This window comes from Salvelinus sp. IW2-2015, linkage group LG20, assembly GCF_002910315.2.
Source record: "Salvelinus sp. IW2-2015 linkage group LG20, ASM291031v2, whole genome shotgun sequence".
Classification (NCBI taxonomy): Eukaryota; Metazoa; Chordata; class Actinopteri; order Salmoniformes; family Salmonidae; genus Salvelinus; species Salvelinus sp. IW2-2015.
The window spans coordinates 44,207,998-44,224,945 of NC_036860.1; the positions used below are offsets into that span (position 1 = coordinate 44,207,998).

The 16,948-nt window shown below is 42.3% G+C and overlaps 1 protein-coding gene across 3 annotated transcripts; it reads right to left on the reverse strand.

Moving 5' to 3' along the window:
- Positions 1-1,880: 1,880 nt before the first annotated feature.
- On the reverse strand, positions 1,881-16,238 carry LOC111981700 (dolichyl-diphosphooligosaccharide--protein glycosyltransferase subunit STT3A). Of its 3 annotated transcripts, XM_024013100.2 has the most exons (17): positions 16,157-16,238; positions 14,973-15,092; positions 14,771-14,831; positions 14,527-14,648; positions 14,102-14,247; positions 13,895-13,985; positions 13,695-13,801; positions 8,851-9,015; positions 8,381-8,561; positions 7,812-7,967; positions 7,554-7,645; positions 4,318-4,473; positions 3,625-3,930; positions 3,394-3,496; positions 2,988-3,176; positions 2,629-2,744; positions 1,881-2,184 (listed from the first exon to the last, which is right to left on the reverse strand). In XM_024013100.2, exons 2-17 carry the CDS (start codon positions 15,058-15,060, stop codon positions 2,146-2,148), a joined length of 2,118 nt encoding a protein of 705 aa, XP_023868868.1. In that variant the 5' UTR covers positions 15,061-15,092; positions 16,157-16,238; the 3' UTR covers positions 1,881-2,145. The 3 variants fall into 3 exon arrangements, with proteins under 3 accessions (XP_023868868.1, XP_023868867.1, XP_070305520.1); XM_024013099.3 differs by lacking the exon at positions 1,881-2,184 and having other exon boundaries at positions 2,480-2,744; XM_070449419.1 differs by lacking the exon at positions 1,881-2,184 and having other exon boundaries at positions 2,480-2,744; positions 16,089-16,161.
- Between the last annotated feature and the right edge of the window lie 710 nt (positions 16,239-16,948).

The window sequence follows — 16,948 nt, forward strand, 5'->3', positions numbered from 1 at the left end:
CGCTCACAATTAGCAAGCTGCTAGAAGGATGTCATGTCATTGGAGGAGTGACCAACTTTCCCCCCTTATATCGTTTTTCGGTGGCTACAGCTAGAGATCCAGGTGTCATTTTGTTAGCTAGCAAGAAATGTGAATAGCTTTTCTAGCTATGCTGAACTTGAATGACTGTTATCCATAGTTAGCATATCTCTTAGTTGTCAATCAACTGTATTTGGCATCGAACGTGTAAGCAAGTTTCCATTCAGTTGTCAAAACATGGGTTGAAACAAGCATGCATTGGGAAGCAAACTGCAGAAGCACAAGCAGGCTACTATTTCCCATTGTTAATTAGTGCAATTTTGACAGCCAACTAGATTAAAAGTTTATCTAATGTTCCCTCATTACATTTTAGCTCATCTGGCTCTGGCTAGCATTAGTTGATCTTGTTGTTGACGTGATTCAGCAACTGAGGGAGCGATAGTCCTATTGATTAAACAGCCATGAAAAGGTAGGCTGTGAAGTTCCCAAATGTAAGAGGACTCCTGTGGAATTTACAGAAATCCATTCAGGTGTATTTTGTGTTTTTTGGCGAACGTGTTCTAATGACGCTACTGCCTGATAACAAGGAGTCCAGTTCAAAGTGAATGATGGCAGACCCGTTTGGTAAATGGCTTATTTGCATATATGCTTACCGTGGTTCTGATTGGCGCACCGGTCTGCATAGACTCCAATTTCGGACAAGACAGATTTTATTAGGTTTTATTTACTGCAGTTTCTATTAATTGTCCAAACGCATGGCCGCTTGCCCACTATATTGCTATAGAATTTTGACATGTCTTACTATACGCAATTCCAACATTCTATGGATTTATATAAACGACCATATCTAAGTGCTCACTTGTCAGGGGTACATATGAAAATATTTTAATAAGAGTTCATGTTGCTACAATGCAGTCAGTTCTAGTTTAAGCGTTTTTCACAATGCAGGCCTTATTGCTCAAATCCGTTTTGGAATACTGACTGTCCAGAGTTACAAGTGACCAAATCAGATGTTTGTGTGTGTTCAGACAGCAGTCATTTGCTGACTTGGCTACGCTAGTTGTCATAGTAACGACGTATGTGTGTGCAATGGCATACAGTATGTTGATTGGTTGTAGTGCTCCGTGCTTACCATCACTCAGAAGTTATGTAGCAAGCTAAGGTGACAATGCCTGCCATGGACATTTCCCAGTTGCTTTGAATGTTAAAAGCATAGTGTAAGAACATTTAAAGCATAAAAAGATAAGATTAACCAACTTTCAAAAATAGTCATTTTTTGGATAGCTAGCTAGTTGACTGCTGTGGCTGTTAAGCTTTAACACATTCACTAATTTGTTTGTAAACAATTAACAAGCTAGTTGGCTACCACATGTTTTTGTCAAACTTTCAGAGTAGCGAGCAAGCGACAAGATGTGCCAAATAACAGTCTATACTAATTAACCATCTGTGGCTTGAAATATCAGATGTCATGTGCTTTTTGGCTGATCAGACTGCAGGAAAAAGAACAGATTAGAATTGGATATGCATTTCTTTAAAAAGTGTCACTTAAACTGCCAATGTGAACAAGGCTTTTGAACCTTGAGTAACTGCAGCTATATACAGTGTAGGTGACCCATTTAGAAAAACCTTTGTGTTCCTTTTCTGTGAAATGTGACCACAGTTACCACTGCATATATAGTACTTTTCCCCCACAGTTCAAATCATACCGTCGTCTTGGTATTCAGTAAGCAAAATCATTAAAACTATGTGTTGAAAAGGTTGCCAAATCTTGACTCCTATAAAGCTCTTGGGAAAAACGAATCTGCCAAAGATTGCATTGTACTGTGCAAAGCAAATTCAAAAAAATGACAGACAACATAACATTTTGTCACATTTATGCCTCTTTAATTGAGCAAATTGTAAAAATTCAAAGCTCGTTCTTTTGGCCACTGATTGCAGAAATCACTCCTTGATATTTGATTGGACATTATGAAACACCACCTCCTATTCCCAGACGAGAGACTCCACATTAGTAAGTACAAAAAAAAAAAAATTCTACAAACAAAATGAAAAAGTTAGACCACAGGGGAAGGCTTTTCAGTGCTGTGTGCTAAAAGAGGTGCATGAACGATGACGGGTTGGAGGGCTTTACGTCCGTGAGAGCCCTCGGTTATCCAGATCTTTCACCTCAAGGGGGTAAACACAGGACAGTGTTAATAATGTGTTGTTTAAAATAAGTGTACATCAGGGGGTATTCAACTCTTACCCTAAGAGGTCCGTAGCCTGCTGGTTTTCTGTTCTACCTCATAAGTAATTACACCCACCTGGTGTTCCAGGTCTAAATCAGTCCCTGATTAGGGGAGGAACAATAAAAAAAATGCAGTGTGACTGGCTTCGAGGTCCAGAGTGGAGTTTGAGGGGTTTACATGTAATGGAAGGTAGCCTAGTAGTTAGAGTGTTGGGCCAGTAACGGAAACGTCACTGGCTCGAATACCTGAGCCGATAAGGTGAAAACACATTCGACTAGAGACATTTCATATAAATAACCCCCTGGAATGGCCTGATACTCTATGGACGGGACTGAATAAATACAGAGGAGAGTAAGACATTAGTCACAGAAAGAAAGTTTACCTTGTATATCCTGACCAGCCAGTGCTCTGTAGTGTAGGCCTCCTCCAGCACATCCAGCTCAAAGTCCTTGTTGCCGATCTCAGCGTTTCGTACTCGGTCATAGCCAGGGGGGCGCTCTGGAACAAGGGTTAGAAAATCAGGACTAGGGCCAAGATGAAGAGGAATATAATATTTTCACACACAGTCCTCTGTGGAGACATGTTATGAGGTATAATACCACTCTGATACTTCAGGAAATCATAGGAGAAACAGGATATTAGTTTGAAGGGATAGAGGATGATGTCAGACAAGCATACCTGATACTAGATAGTTTCAGAGCAGACCTGCCATATGGATTATAATCATGCAGGGTTACTCACTGGCCTCTGTGTAGACCTGCCCGAAGCGGTAGTAGCACATCTTGTACATGAGGCAGTTGAGCAGGACGGGGGAGCCCTCGCGGTCCACACGGAACTCTCCAGTGGGGGTGTAGTAGTCGTGCTCCTTGATGTGCTTCCCTGTGTCTGTGCTACCACCTATACGCACCATCCACAGGAACTTGTTAATGTCTGCACAGAGGACAGAGGAAGTGTTAGCAGACCTAAAGCATGAGTGACATTCAAGTTTATTTATGGACATGCAAAAAGTGCTCCATCTAATGGACAACTAATGATCATGAGTTAAATAATGTAATCTGAAATATGTTAAAATTCTGTAATAATTCAACAAAGTGATTATCCATAGGGTGATGGGCATTGATAGTTTCCACTGGCTTTGTAAACATACCGTCTGAGGAGTACCCCGTTAGTCCACCAAAGATCACCAGGACGTAGCTGACATCCAGCTCCCGCATGATCTCATAGGCCTTCTCCTCAGTGGACGCCATGGCCTACCGGTCAACAGAAACAGTTTAATTGAAGTTCAGCAGTCACAGGTACCAAGCAGCCATTAACAAATGATAGGATTTTCCCACTTATCAGTCTCATGTTTAGTCATCAATACAAAAAAACACTTCACCTGGCCCACTCTGGAGATGTGTGTGTTGTTCCACGTGTTGTTGTCCACTAGAATTGTTCGATTGGCCATAGCCGTTATCTGATAGCCGTAATCCCACCATGACATCACTTTAGCATCTACTGGGGTGTTGTGGCGGAGCCAGTAGTAGGCCTCTCTGAAGTCGTCAAAGATGATGCGGCTGCCGTCTCCACCGCGGGCTGACAGGACAATAGAGGGGGAGGAGTAGGCCTCGCTGGTCACCCAGGTGGAGTGAAAAGTGTAGGTGATGAGGAAGAAGGTCATGACCAGAATCATCCCACTGGCCACCTGGAGGACAAAATGGTACAGGATATCAGTGGAACAAATACTAGAAAGACTTTCAGATCTATACAAGTGTCTAGGGTTTAACGGTTGTTACTGGACTGGGCCTAGAGATCCCTTATCAGCCCTTATCAAAAGTTGGAATGACATCCAGTAGCAATGGATACATTCTCAGCGCTGCATTTCGGTAATATAAACAAACATTCACACACACTGCTGCTACTCTGTTTATTATCAATGCATAGTACCTTTACCCCTACCTACATGTACATATTACCTCAGCTACCCCATACCCCTGCACATTGACTTGGTACCGGTAACCCTTGTAGATAGCATGGTTGTTATATTCGGCGCATGTGACAAATACAATTTGAAGTATCCTTCCTCTCTTACCTCGTTCTTGAAGGGGTAGGTGGCGTCCTGCTGCTTCTTGCTCTTCTTGTCTGGCCGGCTGATATCCAGGTTCTTTATGTAAGTTGTGAGGACCTGGGACACACCAATGCCTGACAGGATGCACATGACTGGGGCCAGGACCAGCATCAGACGCACCTGAGGAGAGAAGCAGCTGGATCAGTTAAACACACCTGCTCCGTAGTCTCTTTCTGGGAGCTCATCTGCTTGCACAACAGGCAATAGGGGAAGCCTAATCTCACATTGCAATTGATAGCTATAGGCTACATTGAGTTTTTTTGAGAGGTGAAAATAAAGGGAGGGCCAGAAAAGTAATGTTTGGGGAAATATTTGTCGAAGTGGTAAAATAGGATGATAGCATGTTATGTGTGATTGTGAGGCGCTATACAAATTTGAGAGTCACAAGACGGGGACTTCAAATAGGCCTATGGCACATCAAGGGAACTGTAGCCTATTGTTCAGATGGGTTAATTGGAAACTGATATCTGGACACTGACTACAGGTCTATAACCTCTCACATAGCCTTAATATAACTCCTGCAGAAGTAAGCATTTCTTACAGTAAAATGATACACCAAATGTAGGCTAAATTTTGACCCTGGAACAGGATTTGGGAAAGAGGATTTATTTCAGTATCTTGAGATAATTCAAATGCACAGTTAGCACCACTACAGATGGTATCCATCTTTATTAGTATCATAAAAGCACAAAATATATGTCCAAGCTGAAATTAAAATCTTATCAAAAACATGTTAGGAAATAGAAAGCTGTGAGAATTACCTTACAACCGGTCAAACTGATGTCATTTGGATATTTTGCACAGAACACCTTTTCATATTTTTTTTGTTATTGCATTTTATACCAAGCCCCTAAATGGCTTTGCTCCGTGAAAGAAGCAGAGCTGAAAGAGAACTTTACCCATGTCAACTAGATGGAGGCATTCATTCTACTGATTTATGACATTCTGGTGAGCAAGGGTTTATTCAGTCTTCTCGGCCAACATATAATGACAGAAGAGAAGCTGCATGTATCTAATTATAGACAAGCTGACTAGCAAATAGCCAAACCAAAATGTTGGAAATTTTTAATCCGGCAAAAAATTGTTTAAAAAAGAATGCTTCACTAAAATAGAAGTCAGTTCTATTTGTGACGCTGAATGTGGTGCAAGTCCTGCCTCTCCCATCTCCTCATTGGTTTATAGAAGCAGATAACCACATGCCATCCCCTCATTGGTTATACCCACATGGGTGATTGAAAGATGAACTGAGTTCGGTCGGTCGTCGTGGTAACTATGAAAGTTAGATGCCAATTTCCATATAAAGTCCAAAGAAGAAAAAGCCTGGGAGGAGGAGAGATGACTAGAAACGAGTCGGTTGACCGTTTTGTGTGGATTACTTGTCAGAGTAGAGAACCTTAAGCATTTCAGTTAAAATGACAATTCAACATTTATATCCCAGGACAAATTAGCTAGCAACTGCAAGCTAGCTAGCTAAATTGCCATAAATGTTTAATGCTTTTCGACCTGTCCCCAAATTAATATAATTGGTTCAGAGTTTGTTTTGATATTTCAACCTGCATGTCRTGATCGCGTTTGGTGTGGGGGGACAAAATCAATTTGCGGCCAGTTTGGGTACGGTGTAAGCATTTGTGATCCGTAAGTCCTTCAGATCAGAGGCAGTATGACCAGGGATGTTCTCTTGACAAGTGCGTGAATTGGACAATTTTCCTGTCCTGCTAAGCATTGGAAATATAACTTTTTCATGTCAAGGAAAATGTATGGAATAAAAATTACATTATTTTCTTTAGGTATGTAGTGAAGTAAAAGTAGTCAAATATAATTAGTAAAGTACAAATAAAAAACTGACTTAAGTATTTTTACTTAAGTACTTTACACCACTGGGTACCAGTCTTTTTTTACCTAATCCACTCCCTGTACTCCATGTGATGTGCCAAAGAAATCACCACCTGCTGGAGAAGACAGATTTTGGGCCCAGTTCCTACTCTAGCGTCGCCTCTTCCTCTGGTGTGACACAAATTTCAGTTAATAACTATAGCTCCCGCCTTGGGCCAATCGGTGTAATTTTGTAAATCCGGATCTCTATGGCAAGACAATTCATTCACCCAAGTTTCATCAAAATCAGGCCAGTGCTGTCTGAGATATCGCGTGTGCCTAACGAAAGGACTGCGAACGATCCACAGTCCCCTCCCCGATGTAATCGTGGGGAACTGAAAATATTTTGCTTACAGAGCAGATGAGGGCCAGCACACAGAAACCACTATGCAAAAGGTATTATAAAGCAGCGCAAGGGATGTTTAGTTGCAAAATGACAAACGATTCTAAACATGACATTTTGCATTGTAATGTTATTCTACTAGCAACTAAATTCTAATTATTTTTGAGTGGCAATGACATAAACATACAGTATATTCAGCATGACATTCATGTAATCGTATTATAATTCTCACAACCCAAAAGTAATGTGAAATGCACTCATTTAGCTATGACAGCAATATATTTAAATTAAACGACTTTGTTTGTCTGGGCTTGCTAGCAGTAGCCACTAGCCAGCCAGCAGCCCTGGGCGGAGCATTGCACCCTGGGAGTTGAAATGCACTCGGAATGGTAGTATGCTGTATAAAATCCATTGTGTGTAAACTTAAAATGAGTTTCAAAGTGCGTTGTTTTGGAACTAAACTATTCAATTAATACATACAATTATTTATTTGTAATGAATCATAGGTCAAATTAATGTAATTTGATCCAATATTAATGGCCATTGTAAAATTATTTTATATGCGCCGAGTCTCAGTTTTGCATAAGGACATTTTAAGATATTCTTCTGTTATTTAATTTGGTTTAATTTTTGAAAGAAATTGAATATAAAATAGAATATCTGTTATTTCAGTAGTTCTAACCATTATCAACATATTGTTCAATGTTTAAAAAAATAAAGGACAGTCGGTTATTCAGTGACTTTAGCCAATACGCTTTATTTTTCTTGGTGTGGTAACATTTCGACATCGAGTATAATTTTGGTTGAGTATTTTGCAACTAAACCTGGTATCAGTATTGAATTCTGGTATCATGGCAACCCTAGAGCTCTGACAGTTAGGTACCATGTGCAAGTACTACTCACAACAGCAGAAATATTGGAATATTTTAAATGTATGGTATCAAATATTCCTCTCATTCTAGAGGTAATCTGCTAGCTGACTTACCATGACAGCTGAGAAGTACATGCTGGTGACTCCATACATGATGATGAAGATCCTTGCATCAGACAGGTTATTGAAGCAGTAATACAGACCCACTGTCAGGAGGAAGCAACGCAGGTTCATTAAAGCAGCACAATGTTTTTCTTCACAAGTGATTTTTGTACCTTTGTCCCAAAGGTATTCTGATCTATCCATTCATCTAAAAATAATTTCACCAGCAAGATTCTGACATTCGAGACTGATTGAGAATAATCTATGTACCTGGGAACATGAAGACGAGCAGCTGCAGGTCAAAGTAGTAGGAGGACCAGGTGGTGGGCTGGTGCTCAGACACAGAGGCGATGATGGGGATGTTGTTCTTGGCGTAAGATGGGTCTAGCAGTGAGTAGAAACGACCCGTCCAGGGGGAGATCTTCCCTGAGAAATGCAACAATCACAACAGTCAAGTCATGTCAAATAAAAAGGCACTACCAAATCACTTACTGTAGTCCTGATACTTAATGGGTATACTGTTTTGCATTTTCTTAATCTTAACCATGTCAGTATGTTCCTAAAAAAGGCATTTTAAATCTGGAGAATCTCAAATTTATAGAGGAATTGTGTTGATAGAGAAATGTAAATTACAGGTTCAACAACAACAAACAAGCTTTGAACGACCATACAGGCCTGTAAATAGAAGCCTACATTACTGAGTAGAGTAGAGGCATTGCCCAGGCCTGTCTGAGTGGCAGACCTGAATTCAAATACAGCAGTATTGGTTTTCATTCAAATATTTTAACTGGACTTGAATGAGCGTATTTTACTGAGTGGATCCTTGGCGAGCCTCTTACCGGTTAGCATGAGCACGGTGCCCACAGAGAGCAGTACGAAGCCCACCAGGGAGATGACGCTCTTGAAGAGGACCTCAAACTGCTGGGTGTTTAGCTTGCTGCGCAGGTAGTCCACAAAGGCATGAATCTGACATAGGCCAAACACCCCGAATGCTGCCATGTGCTCAGACGACTGCACTGGCTTCAATTGGTAATGAGAGGGAGACAAGGAGTTGATTGAACTGTGTGTGTGTGTGTGTGTTTTTTCCCAAAATCTCTCCACCAGCAAAAATGACTGATCATACAATATATAATGGCTTAATCATTGTAAATAATCATATTGGGCCATCATATTCATGGACCCATGTTGTCTTCACAAGATAACATGCAATGGACATGCAGTCTAACAACAGACTGCTCCAGTTGGAGCAACGTCTGGGCAGCTGCTGTGTCTATGCGAAGGAAGGGAAAGAATACGTTGTTTTTTTTACCTGGAAGCCGACAAAAGAGATCTGCATGGAGAGGATGGTTCCCAGGCAGTAGACGGTGCAGTAGGCCACGTAGATACGGTGGGAGAAGCGGCCGGTGAGCATGAGGACCAGCACGTGGAGGGGGATGAGGTTGATCAGGAACACATAGCCACCCCAGGAGGACACCTACAGACAAAGACATAAGGGGTGTGTTCAGTTGGTTTAACATTTTTCCTCATATTAAATCAAATTTGATTAGTCACTTGCGCCAAATACAACAAGTGTTGTATTACAATGAAATGCTTACTTACGAGGCCCTAACCAACAATGCAGTTAAAATAAAACATACAGTTAAGAATAAGAAATAAAAGTAACAAGTAATTCAAGAGCAGCAGTAAAATAACATAGCGAGACTATATACGGGGGGGGGGGTACCGGTACAGAGCCAATGTGCGGGGGCACCGGTTAGTTGAGGTAATATGTACATGTAGGTAGAGTTATTAATAAAGTGACTACGCATAGATGATAACAACAGAGAGTAGCAGCGGTGTAAAAGAGGGGGGGCAACGCAAATAGTCTAGGTAGCCATTTGATTAGGTGTTCAGGACTCTTATGGCTTGAGGGTAGAAGCTGTTTAGAAGCCTCTTGGACCTAGACTCGGCGCTTCGGTACCGCTTGCCGTAGCAGAAAGAACAGTCTATGACTACGGTGGCTGGAGTCTGACAATTTTTACAGCCTTCCTCTGACACCGCCTGGTATAGAAGTCCTGGATGGCAGGAAGCTTGGCCCCAGTGATGTACTGGGTCGTTCGCACTACCCTCTGTAGTGCCTTGCGGTCGGAGGCCGAGCAGTTGCCATACCAGGCAGTGATGCAACCAGTCAGGATGCTCTCGATGGTGCAGCTGTAGGATCTGAGGACCCATGCTAAATTCTTTCAGTCTCCTGAGGGGGAATAGGTTTTGTCGTGCCCTATTCACGACTGTCTTGGTGTGCTTGGACCACGTTAGTTTGTTGGTGATGTGGGTGCCAAGGAACTTGAAGCTCTCAACCTGCTCCACTGCAGCCCCATCGATGAGAATAGGGGAGTGCTCGGTCCTCTTTTCCTGTAGTCCACAATCATCTCCTTGGTCTTGATCACATTGAAGGAGAGGTTGTTGTCCTCGCGCCACACGGTCAGGTCTCTGTCCTCCCTATAGGCTGTATTGTCATTGATCAGGCCTACCACTGTTGTGTCATCGGCAAACTTAATGATGGTGTTGGAGTCGTGCCTGGCCGTGCAGTCATGAGTGAACAGGGAGTACAGGAGGGGACTGAGCACGCACCCCTGAGGGTCCCCTGTGTTGAGGATCAGCGTGGCGGATGTGTTATCTACCCTTACCACCTGGGGGCGCGTCTGGAAGTCCAGGATCCAGTTGCAGAGGGAGGTGTTTAGTCTCATAGTCCTAAGGTTAATGATGAGCTTTGAGGGCACTATGGTGTTGAACGCTGAGCTGTAGCAATGAACAGCATTCTCACATAGGTGTTCCTTTTGTCCAGGTGGGAAAGGGAAGTGTGGAGTGCAATTGAGATTGCATCATTTGTGGATCTGTTGGGGCGGTATACAAATTGGAGTGGGTCTAGGGTTTCTGGGATTATGGTGTTGATGTGAGCCATGACCAGCCTTTCGAAGCACTTCATGGCTACAGATGTGAGTGCTACGGGTCGGAAGTCATTTAGGCAGGTTACCTTAGAGTTCTTGGGCACAGGCACTATGGTGGTCTGCTTAAAACATGTTGGTATTACAGACTCAGACAGGGAGTGGTTGAAAATGTCAGTATAGACACTTGCCAGTTGGTTAGCGCATGCTCGCAGTACACGTCCTGGTAATCCGTCTGGCCCTGCGGCCTTGTGAATGCTGACCTGTTTAACTTCATTGGGATAGGGGGCAGCAGTAGATGTCAACAGTCAACAGATCTCCCGGGTGGCGCAGTGGTCTAGGGCACTGCATCGCAGTGCTAGCTGCGCCACCAGAGTCTCTGGGTTCACGCCCAGGCTCTGTCGCAGCCGGCCGCAACCGGGAGGTCCGTGGGGCGACGCACAATTGGCATAGCGTCGTCCGGGTTAGGGAGGGTTTGGCCGGTAGGGATATCCTTGTCTCAGTATGTAAAAATGTAATAAAATGTATGCACTCTACTGTAAGTCGCTCTGGATAAGAGCGTCTGCTAAATGACTAAAATGTAAATTGTAAGTTGTTTCAGGCTTCTATTGTGAAAGGTGAGAAAATAAGACCACTCAGAGTAAGTGGCTCAGCTGAAAGCCATGAGTTGTTTAATCGCGTGTCCGCTTGTGGCGCGCCGTTCGTTCTCTTTCCTTTCTAATGAAAACGGTATTGTCTGGTTGAAATATTGAATATTTATGATAAAAAGATCCAAAGGATTGATTATATACATGGTTTGACATGTTTCCACGAACTTTAATGGAACTTTTTTTACTTTTCGTCTGGAGCGCGTTTTATGCCTTTGGATTACTGAACTAAACGCGCGAACAAAACGGAGGTATTTGGACATAAAGAGGGACTTTATTGAACAAAACAAACATTTGTGTAACATGGAGTCCTGGGAGTGCCACCAGATGAAGATCAAATGTTAGTGATTAATTTAATCGCTATTTCTGACGTTTGTGAGTCCTCTCCTTGGCTGGAAAATGTCTGTATGGTTTTCTGTGGCTATGCGCTGTCCTAACATAATCGCATGGTGTGCTTTCGCCGTAAAGCCTTTTTGAAATCAGACACTGTGGTTGGATTAACAAGAAGTTTATCTTTAAAATGGTGAATAATACTTGTATGTTTGAGGAATTTTAATTATGAGATTTCTGTTTGAATTTGGCGCCCTGCAATTTCATTGGCTGTTGGCGAAAGCACACCATGCGATTATGTTAGGACAGCGCCTAGCCACAGAAAACCATACAGACATTTTCCAGCCAAGGAGAGGACTCACAAACGTCAGAAATAGCAATTAAATGAATCACTAACCTTTGATCTTCATCTGGTGGCACTCCCAGGAGTGCCACCAGCGTCCCACAAATCCCAGAGAGGTTAAAAGGTCTTACATTGGCTGCGGAGAGCGTAATCACAGTCTTCCAGAACAGCTGGTGCACTCATGCATGTTTCAGTGTTATTTGCCTCAAAGCGAGCATAGAAGTAGTTTAGCTCATCTGGTAGGCTCGTGTCACTGGGCAGCTCTCGGCTGTGCTTCCCTTTGTAGTCTAATGGTTTGCAAGCCCTGCCACATCTGACGAGTGTCAGAGCCGGTGTAGTACGAGTCAATCTTAGTCCTGTATTGACGCTTTGTCGGGGGGAAGAGTGGGATTTCTTATAAGCTTCCGGGTTAGAGTCCCGCTCCTTGAAAGCGGCAGCTCTAGCCTTTAGCTCAGTGCGGATGTTGCTTGTAATCCATGGCTTCTGGTATGTACGTACAGTCACTGTGGGGACGACGTCATCGATGCACTTATTGATGTCATCGATGCACTTATTGATGACACCAATGACTGATGTGGTGTACTCCTCAATGCCATCAGAAGAACCCCGGAACATATTTCAGTCTGTGCTAGTAAAACAGTCCTGCAGCTTAGCATCTGCTTCATCTGACCACTTTTTAAAATGTATCTAGTCAATGGTGCTTCCTGCTTTAGTTTTTGCTTGTAAGCAGGAATCAGGAGGATAGAATTATGGCCAGGTTTGCCAAATGGAGGGCGAGGGAGAGCATTGTATGCATCTCTGTGGGTGGAGTAAAGGTGGTCCAGAGTCCCCCCCCCCCTCTTGTTACACATTTAACATGCTGATAGAAATTTGGTAAAAGAGATTTAAGTTTCCCTGCATTAAAGTCCCACCTCTGAGTGAGCGTTTTCCTGTTTGCTTATGGTGGAATACAGTTCATTCAATGCTGTCTTAATGCCAGCCTCTGACTGGGGTGGTATGTAAACAGCTACGAAAAATACAGAAACTCTCTAGGTAGGTAGTGTGGTCTACAGTTTATCATGAGATACTCTACCTCAGGCGAGCAATAACTCGAGACTTCCTTAGATATCGTGCACCAGCTGTTATTTACAAAAATACATAGTCCACCGCCCCTTTTCTTAACAGACACTGCTGTTCTATCCTGCCGGTGCAGCGTATAACCAGCCAGCTGTATGTTGATAGTGTCATCATTCGGCCACGACTCCGTGAAGCATAAGATATTACAGTTTTGAATGTCCTGTTGGTAGTTTAATCTTCCACGTAAGTCATCTATTTTAATGTCCAAAGATTGCACGTTTGCTAGCAGAATGGAAGGAAGTGGGGGTTTATTCAATCGCCTACGAATTCTCAGAAGGCAGCCTGACCTCCGGTCCATTTTTCTCCACCTCCTCTTCATGCAAATCACGGGGATCTGGGCCTGTTCCCGAGAAAGCAGTATATCGTTCGCGTCGGGCTCGTCAGACTTGTTAAAAGAAAAAAAGGATTCTGCTAGTCTGTGGTGAGTAATCGCAGTCCTGATATTCAGAAGTTATTTTTGGTCATAAGAGACTGTAGCGGCAACATTATGTACAAAATAAGTTTAAAAATAAGTTACAAACAACGCAAATAAACGAACAAAAAACCCACAATCGGTTTGGGGCACGTAAAACGTCTGCTATCTTCTCCGGCGCCATCCTATTATAACGATACACACCGCTTTATATTTTTTCTTCATCTTGAACGCAGTGAAAGAAAGCCTCTTTCAGATGAGCACCATGAGAGGAGTGTCACAACCTTTAGCACAGACTAAGTTACTGTACCTTTCAGTTTGTAAGTTCTCTCGATTGTTAAAGTTCCTCATCATTTCTTTATTTAGAGGCGTTTGTCTCACCATGTAGAAGTAGGCCAGGGCACACATGGCGGACCAGTATATGGAGCCTGTATTGACTGCCTTGATCCACATGTAGTACGTCAGCAGCATGCAAAAGATGGCAATACCTGGACAGAAAAACAATAAATTATATTAAAGACCACAACATGGGCCAAGTCCTTTAAACTGGCATGTTCATGGGGATGAGGCAATTTCTGTACCTTCATTGTCATAGGAGCCTGCGACAGAACGGGAAATGTAGCCAGGTACCACTGCTATCATGGCAGCAGCCAAGAGCCCAGCACCTGCATCCTACAAGAAATAGACTGTAGATATGAAAGCCATGGAAACAAGTACATTTCAGAGCTCTTGAGCATTTTCAGGTTGTAGACTACCCCTGAACAGGACCCAGGTGTGCTGCAACCTACCTTGAGCTCCTTGGTGAAGTGGTAGGTGACGATTGCAGTGAAGGAGGAGAAGAGGGGAGCCAGAAAGACACAAACGTTACGGATGTCGATGGTGATGTGGAAGAAGTTCAGGACGTGGTACAGAGCAGCAGAGGTGATCATCAGGCCTGGGGGAACAGGGCAGAACAGAAAGAGTTAACGAAGGGCAAGTATTTTAGCTACTAGCCGTGTCAGCTTGCTGTTGCCAAAAAATTGGTGGTTTAGGCCAAAACAAAAATCACAGAAAGGATATATATAAGATGGAAAAAAATGGTGACAGAAGGACTTTATTACCCAAAGCCACCTTAACAGGACTTTTTTTAGCTGAACATTTTAATGTCTAGATAATCACCCTATAATGTAAAGTACTGTACAGTATTGTGTTGAACAGGTCATCCCATTCCTACCTGGGTAAATAGTGCCACCGATGATTCTCCCCAGAGGGTACCATGCCCGGTCATCAAACCAGTTATGAAAGTTGTAGAACCCCTCTTCTACCAAGAAGCGGGTTGTTCTGTAGTTAAAGTATCTAAGGATGAAGCAGAAAAGCATTCAAGGTCATGCTCCTTTTCTGGTTTTAAACAACATTGAGAAAAACATTTGTAAACTACCATGAATCTGAGTATTAAGGAACCAAGGCAGTGGACTTACGGATCAAACTCATGGATGACACTCTCGAACCTTAACACAGAGAAAAGCCTGGTGGAAAAGGCTAACAAGAAGGGGGAGAAAGAACAAGTCTAAACCATCACTACATGTTGCATCATCAGTCCACGACAATGGCCCTAATAATAATAGTATGGAATATAAGTGTAGAGTAACAGAAAGGGATGTAAAGTGTATGTGTTCTTACAGAGGATTGCAGCCATAGACAGGATGAGCAGCTTCAGCAACGTGTCCTGTTTTTCATAGGACAGCCGCAGGAAGCCTAACTTCGTCATCTTCACACGGGGAGTGATAACTTGGCTTATCCCTATTGGAAAGACAATCTACATTAGCAGTGAAGGTGCGAGGCAGCAAGCTCCATTCCAAACTTCCACACTTGCATTGCTTGTGCAATAATCAGAGCAGCACAAAAAGTACACTCCCAACCAGTCAGTTTTTACTAGCTTGGTCAGTAGATTGGCCATGAGGCAAATCTATTCCATAAATTATTTATTTAGTAAATCAGGGTTTAAAAACATGGAGCTTCAGTCTACAAACTAAACCCCAATTCTATTGGAAAACTCACTTGAGCAATGTTAAACACAAAACCGCGATATATTAACAACTTGTCTTACACCAACATTATTTGCCTGATGAAATCACTGACTGGGTTTAAAAGACGTGCTTCAGTCTGTTCCAACTAGGTATGTAAGCATTAGTCCAAGCATTGCAACTAAAATTAACGTTTATATTGGACAATTCAGGTAGGTCCTCCCCGTTTGAGACGTTTTGCAACAGAATCTGTGTAATGAATCGCCCCTGATAAGGACATGCCCACTTCTAGTTTGATGTGGCGAAGAATCAAACCAGGAAATGGATGCAACTCCGTCTAGACTGCAAACATTCCTTGTTATTCATACAGTTCTTTCCAACACATCATTGGTTCTTTCTCTGCCTTGACCAACCAAATTATTAAGACATTCGTGTTGTATGTACAAATGACCAAGAAATAGCAACATAAGTGACAAATCTGACAGCCAGCCTTTGTTAAATAGGTAACGTTAACTAGCTAGTTAATGTAGCTTAATGTGTTAGAAAATAGTCTGCATGTATGTATTGACCTAGCTAAACGCAATAGGCAGTTATCTGATGGGTTTTCCGTTCCTGTAAATAGACAGTGCAGATTCCATTAAACTCAACGAGGGCTGAGCCTTCTTTTTACATGCTAACTTGCTAGCTAACTTTAGCTGTATGAATGAACAGAAGATTTGCTTTCATTTATTCTCAAAGTTACACCTCGTGATTAATTTCAGAATAGTCATACAAACAGAGTCATAGAGCAGTTCAATTATATTTCTCGTTGAGGTTGCAGCTATTTTGAGCGGCACTTACCACTCCGTTGCTGTTACACATATACTCACAACCTTGTGTTCCCGCCCAACCACACTATGCAACGTGTTTATTGGCCTTGCACCTGCCCTCAGTAAACTCTCATTTCTGATTCGTTCATCAGCTATCATTCAAACAGGCCGCGCAGTCGCTGTTCGTTCCAGTGACGTGTCCTTACTGCTGAGAATAAAATAAGAACACATGTCATGTGTAGTGATTTTTATTTCTTGTTTCTGTTTATTTTATGTTTCTTTAGAGAAAATATACGTGTAGTGATGTCCTGTTTTTTTTGTTATTGTAATACATATTTTTATTAAAACATTTAAAAAAAGAGCTTGATAAAAATAAAGTTTGGAAGTATGAACAGCGAAGCTGTTATCTCTAACTTATCACCCACATTGGGACGTATAAAACACCAGAATATTTTTGGTGAATTCTCTTACAAATGTTGAGATTTTTAAATTAAATATCCAGGTGATAAAGTTAAAGTAAATTTCCTGCAATTCTACACATTTTGTAATGACATGTTAATATGATATCTGAGTGAGAATGACTAACAAAATCAATAGGGAACCCCTGGAGGTCAGGGCCTTTTGGCATGTGCCCTGTGTGCCCGGTCGGTATTCGGCCATGATTACTACAAGTTTAGATGGCTGGCTAGACAAACTACCAATCTAAAAATTGTTAGCTGACATGTCTGAGTGACTGACATGAGAAAAACTGCTAATGCCCAACCAAATTTCTATATTGCAACTGGTGTATTCTACTATTTTTACTCTCAATAGTAAGTTGAGA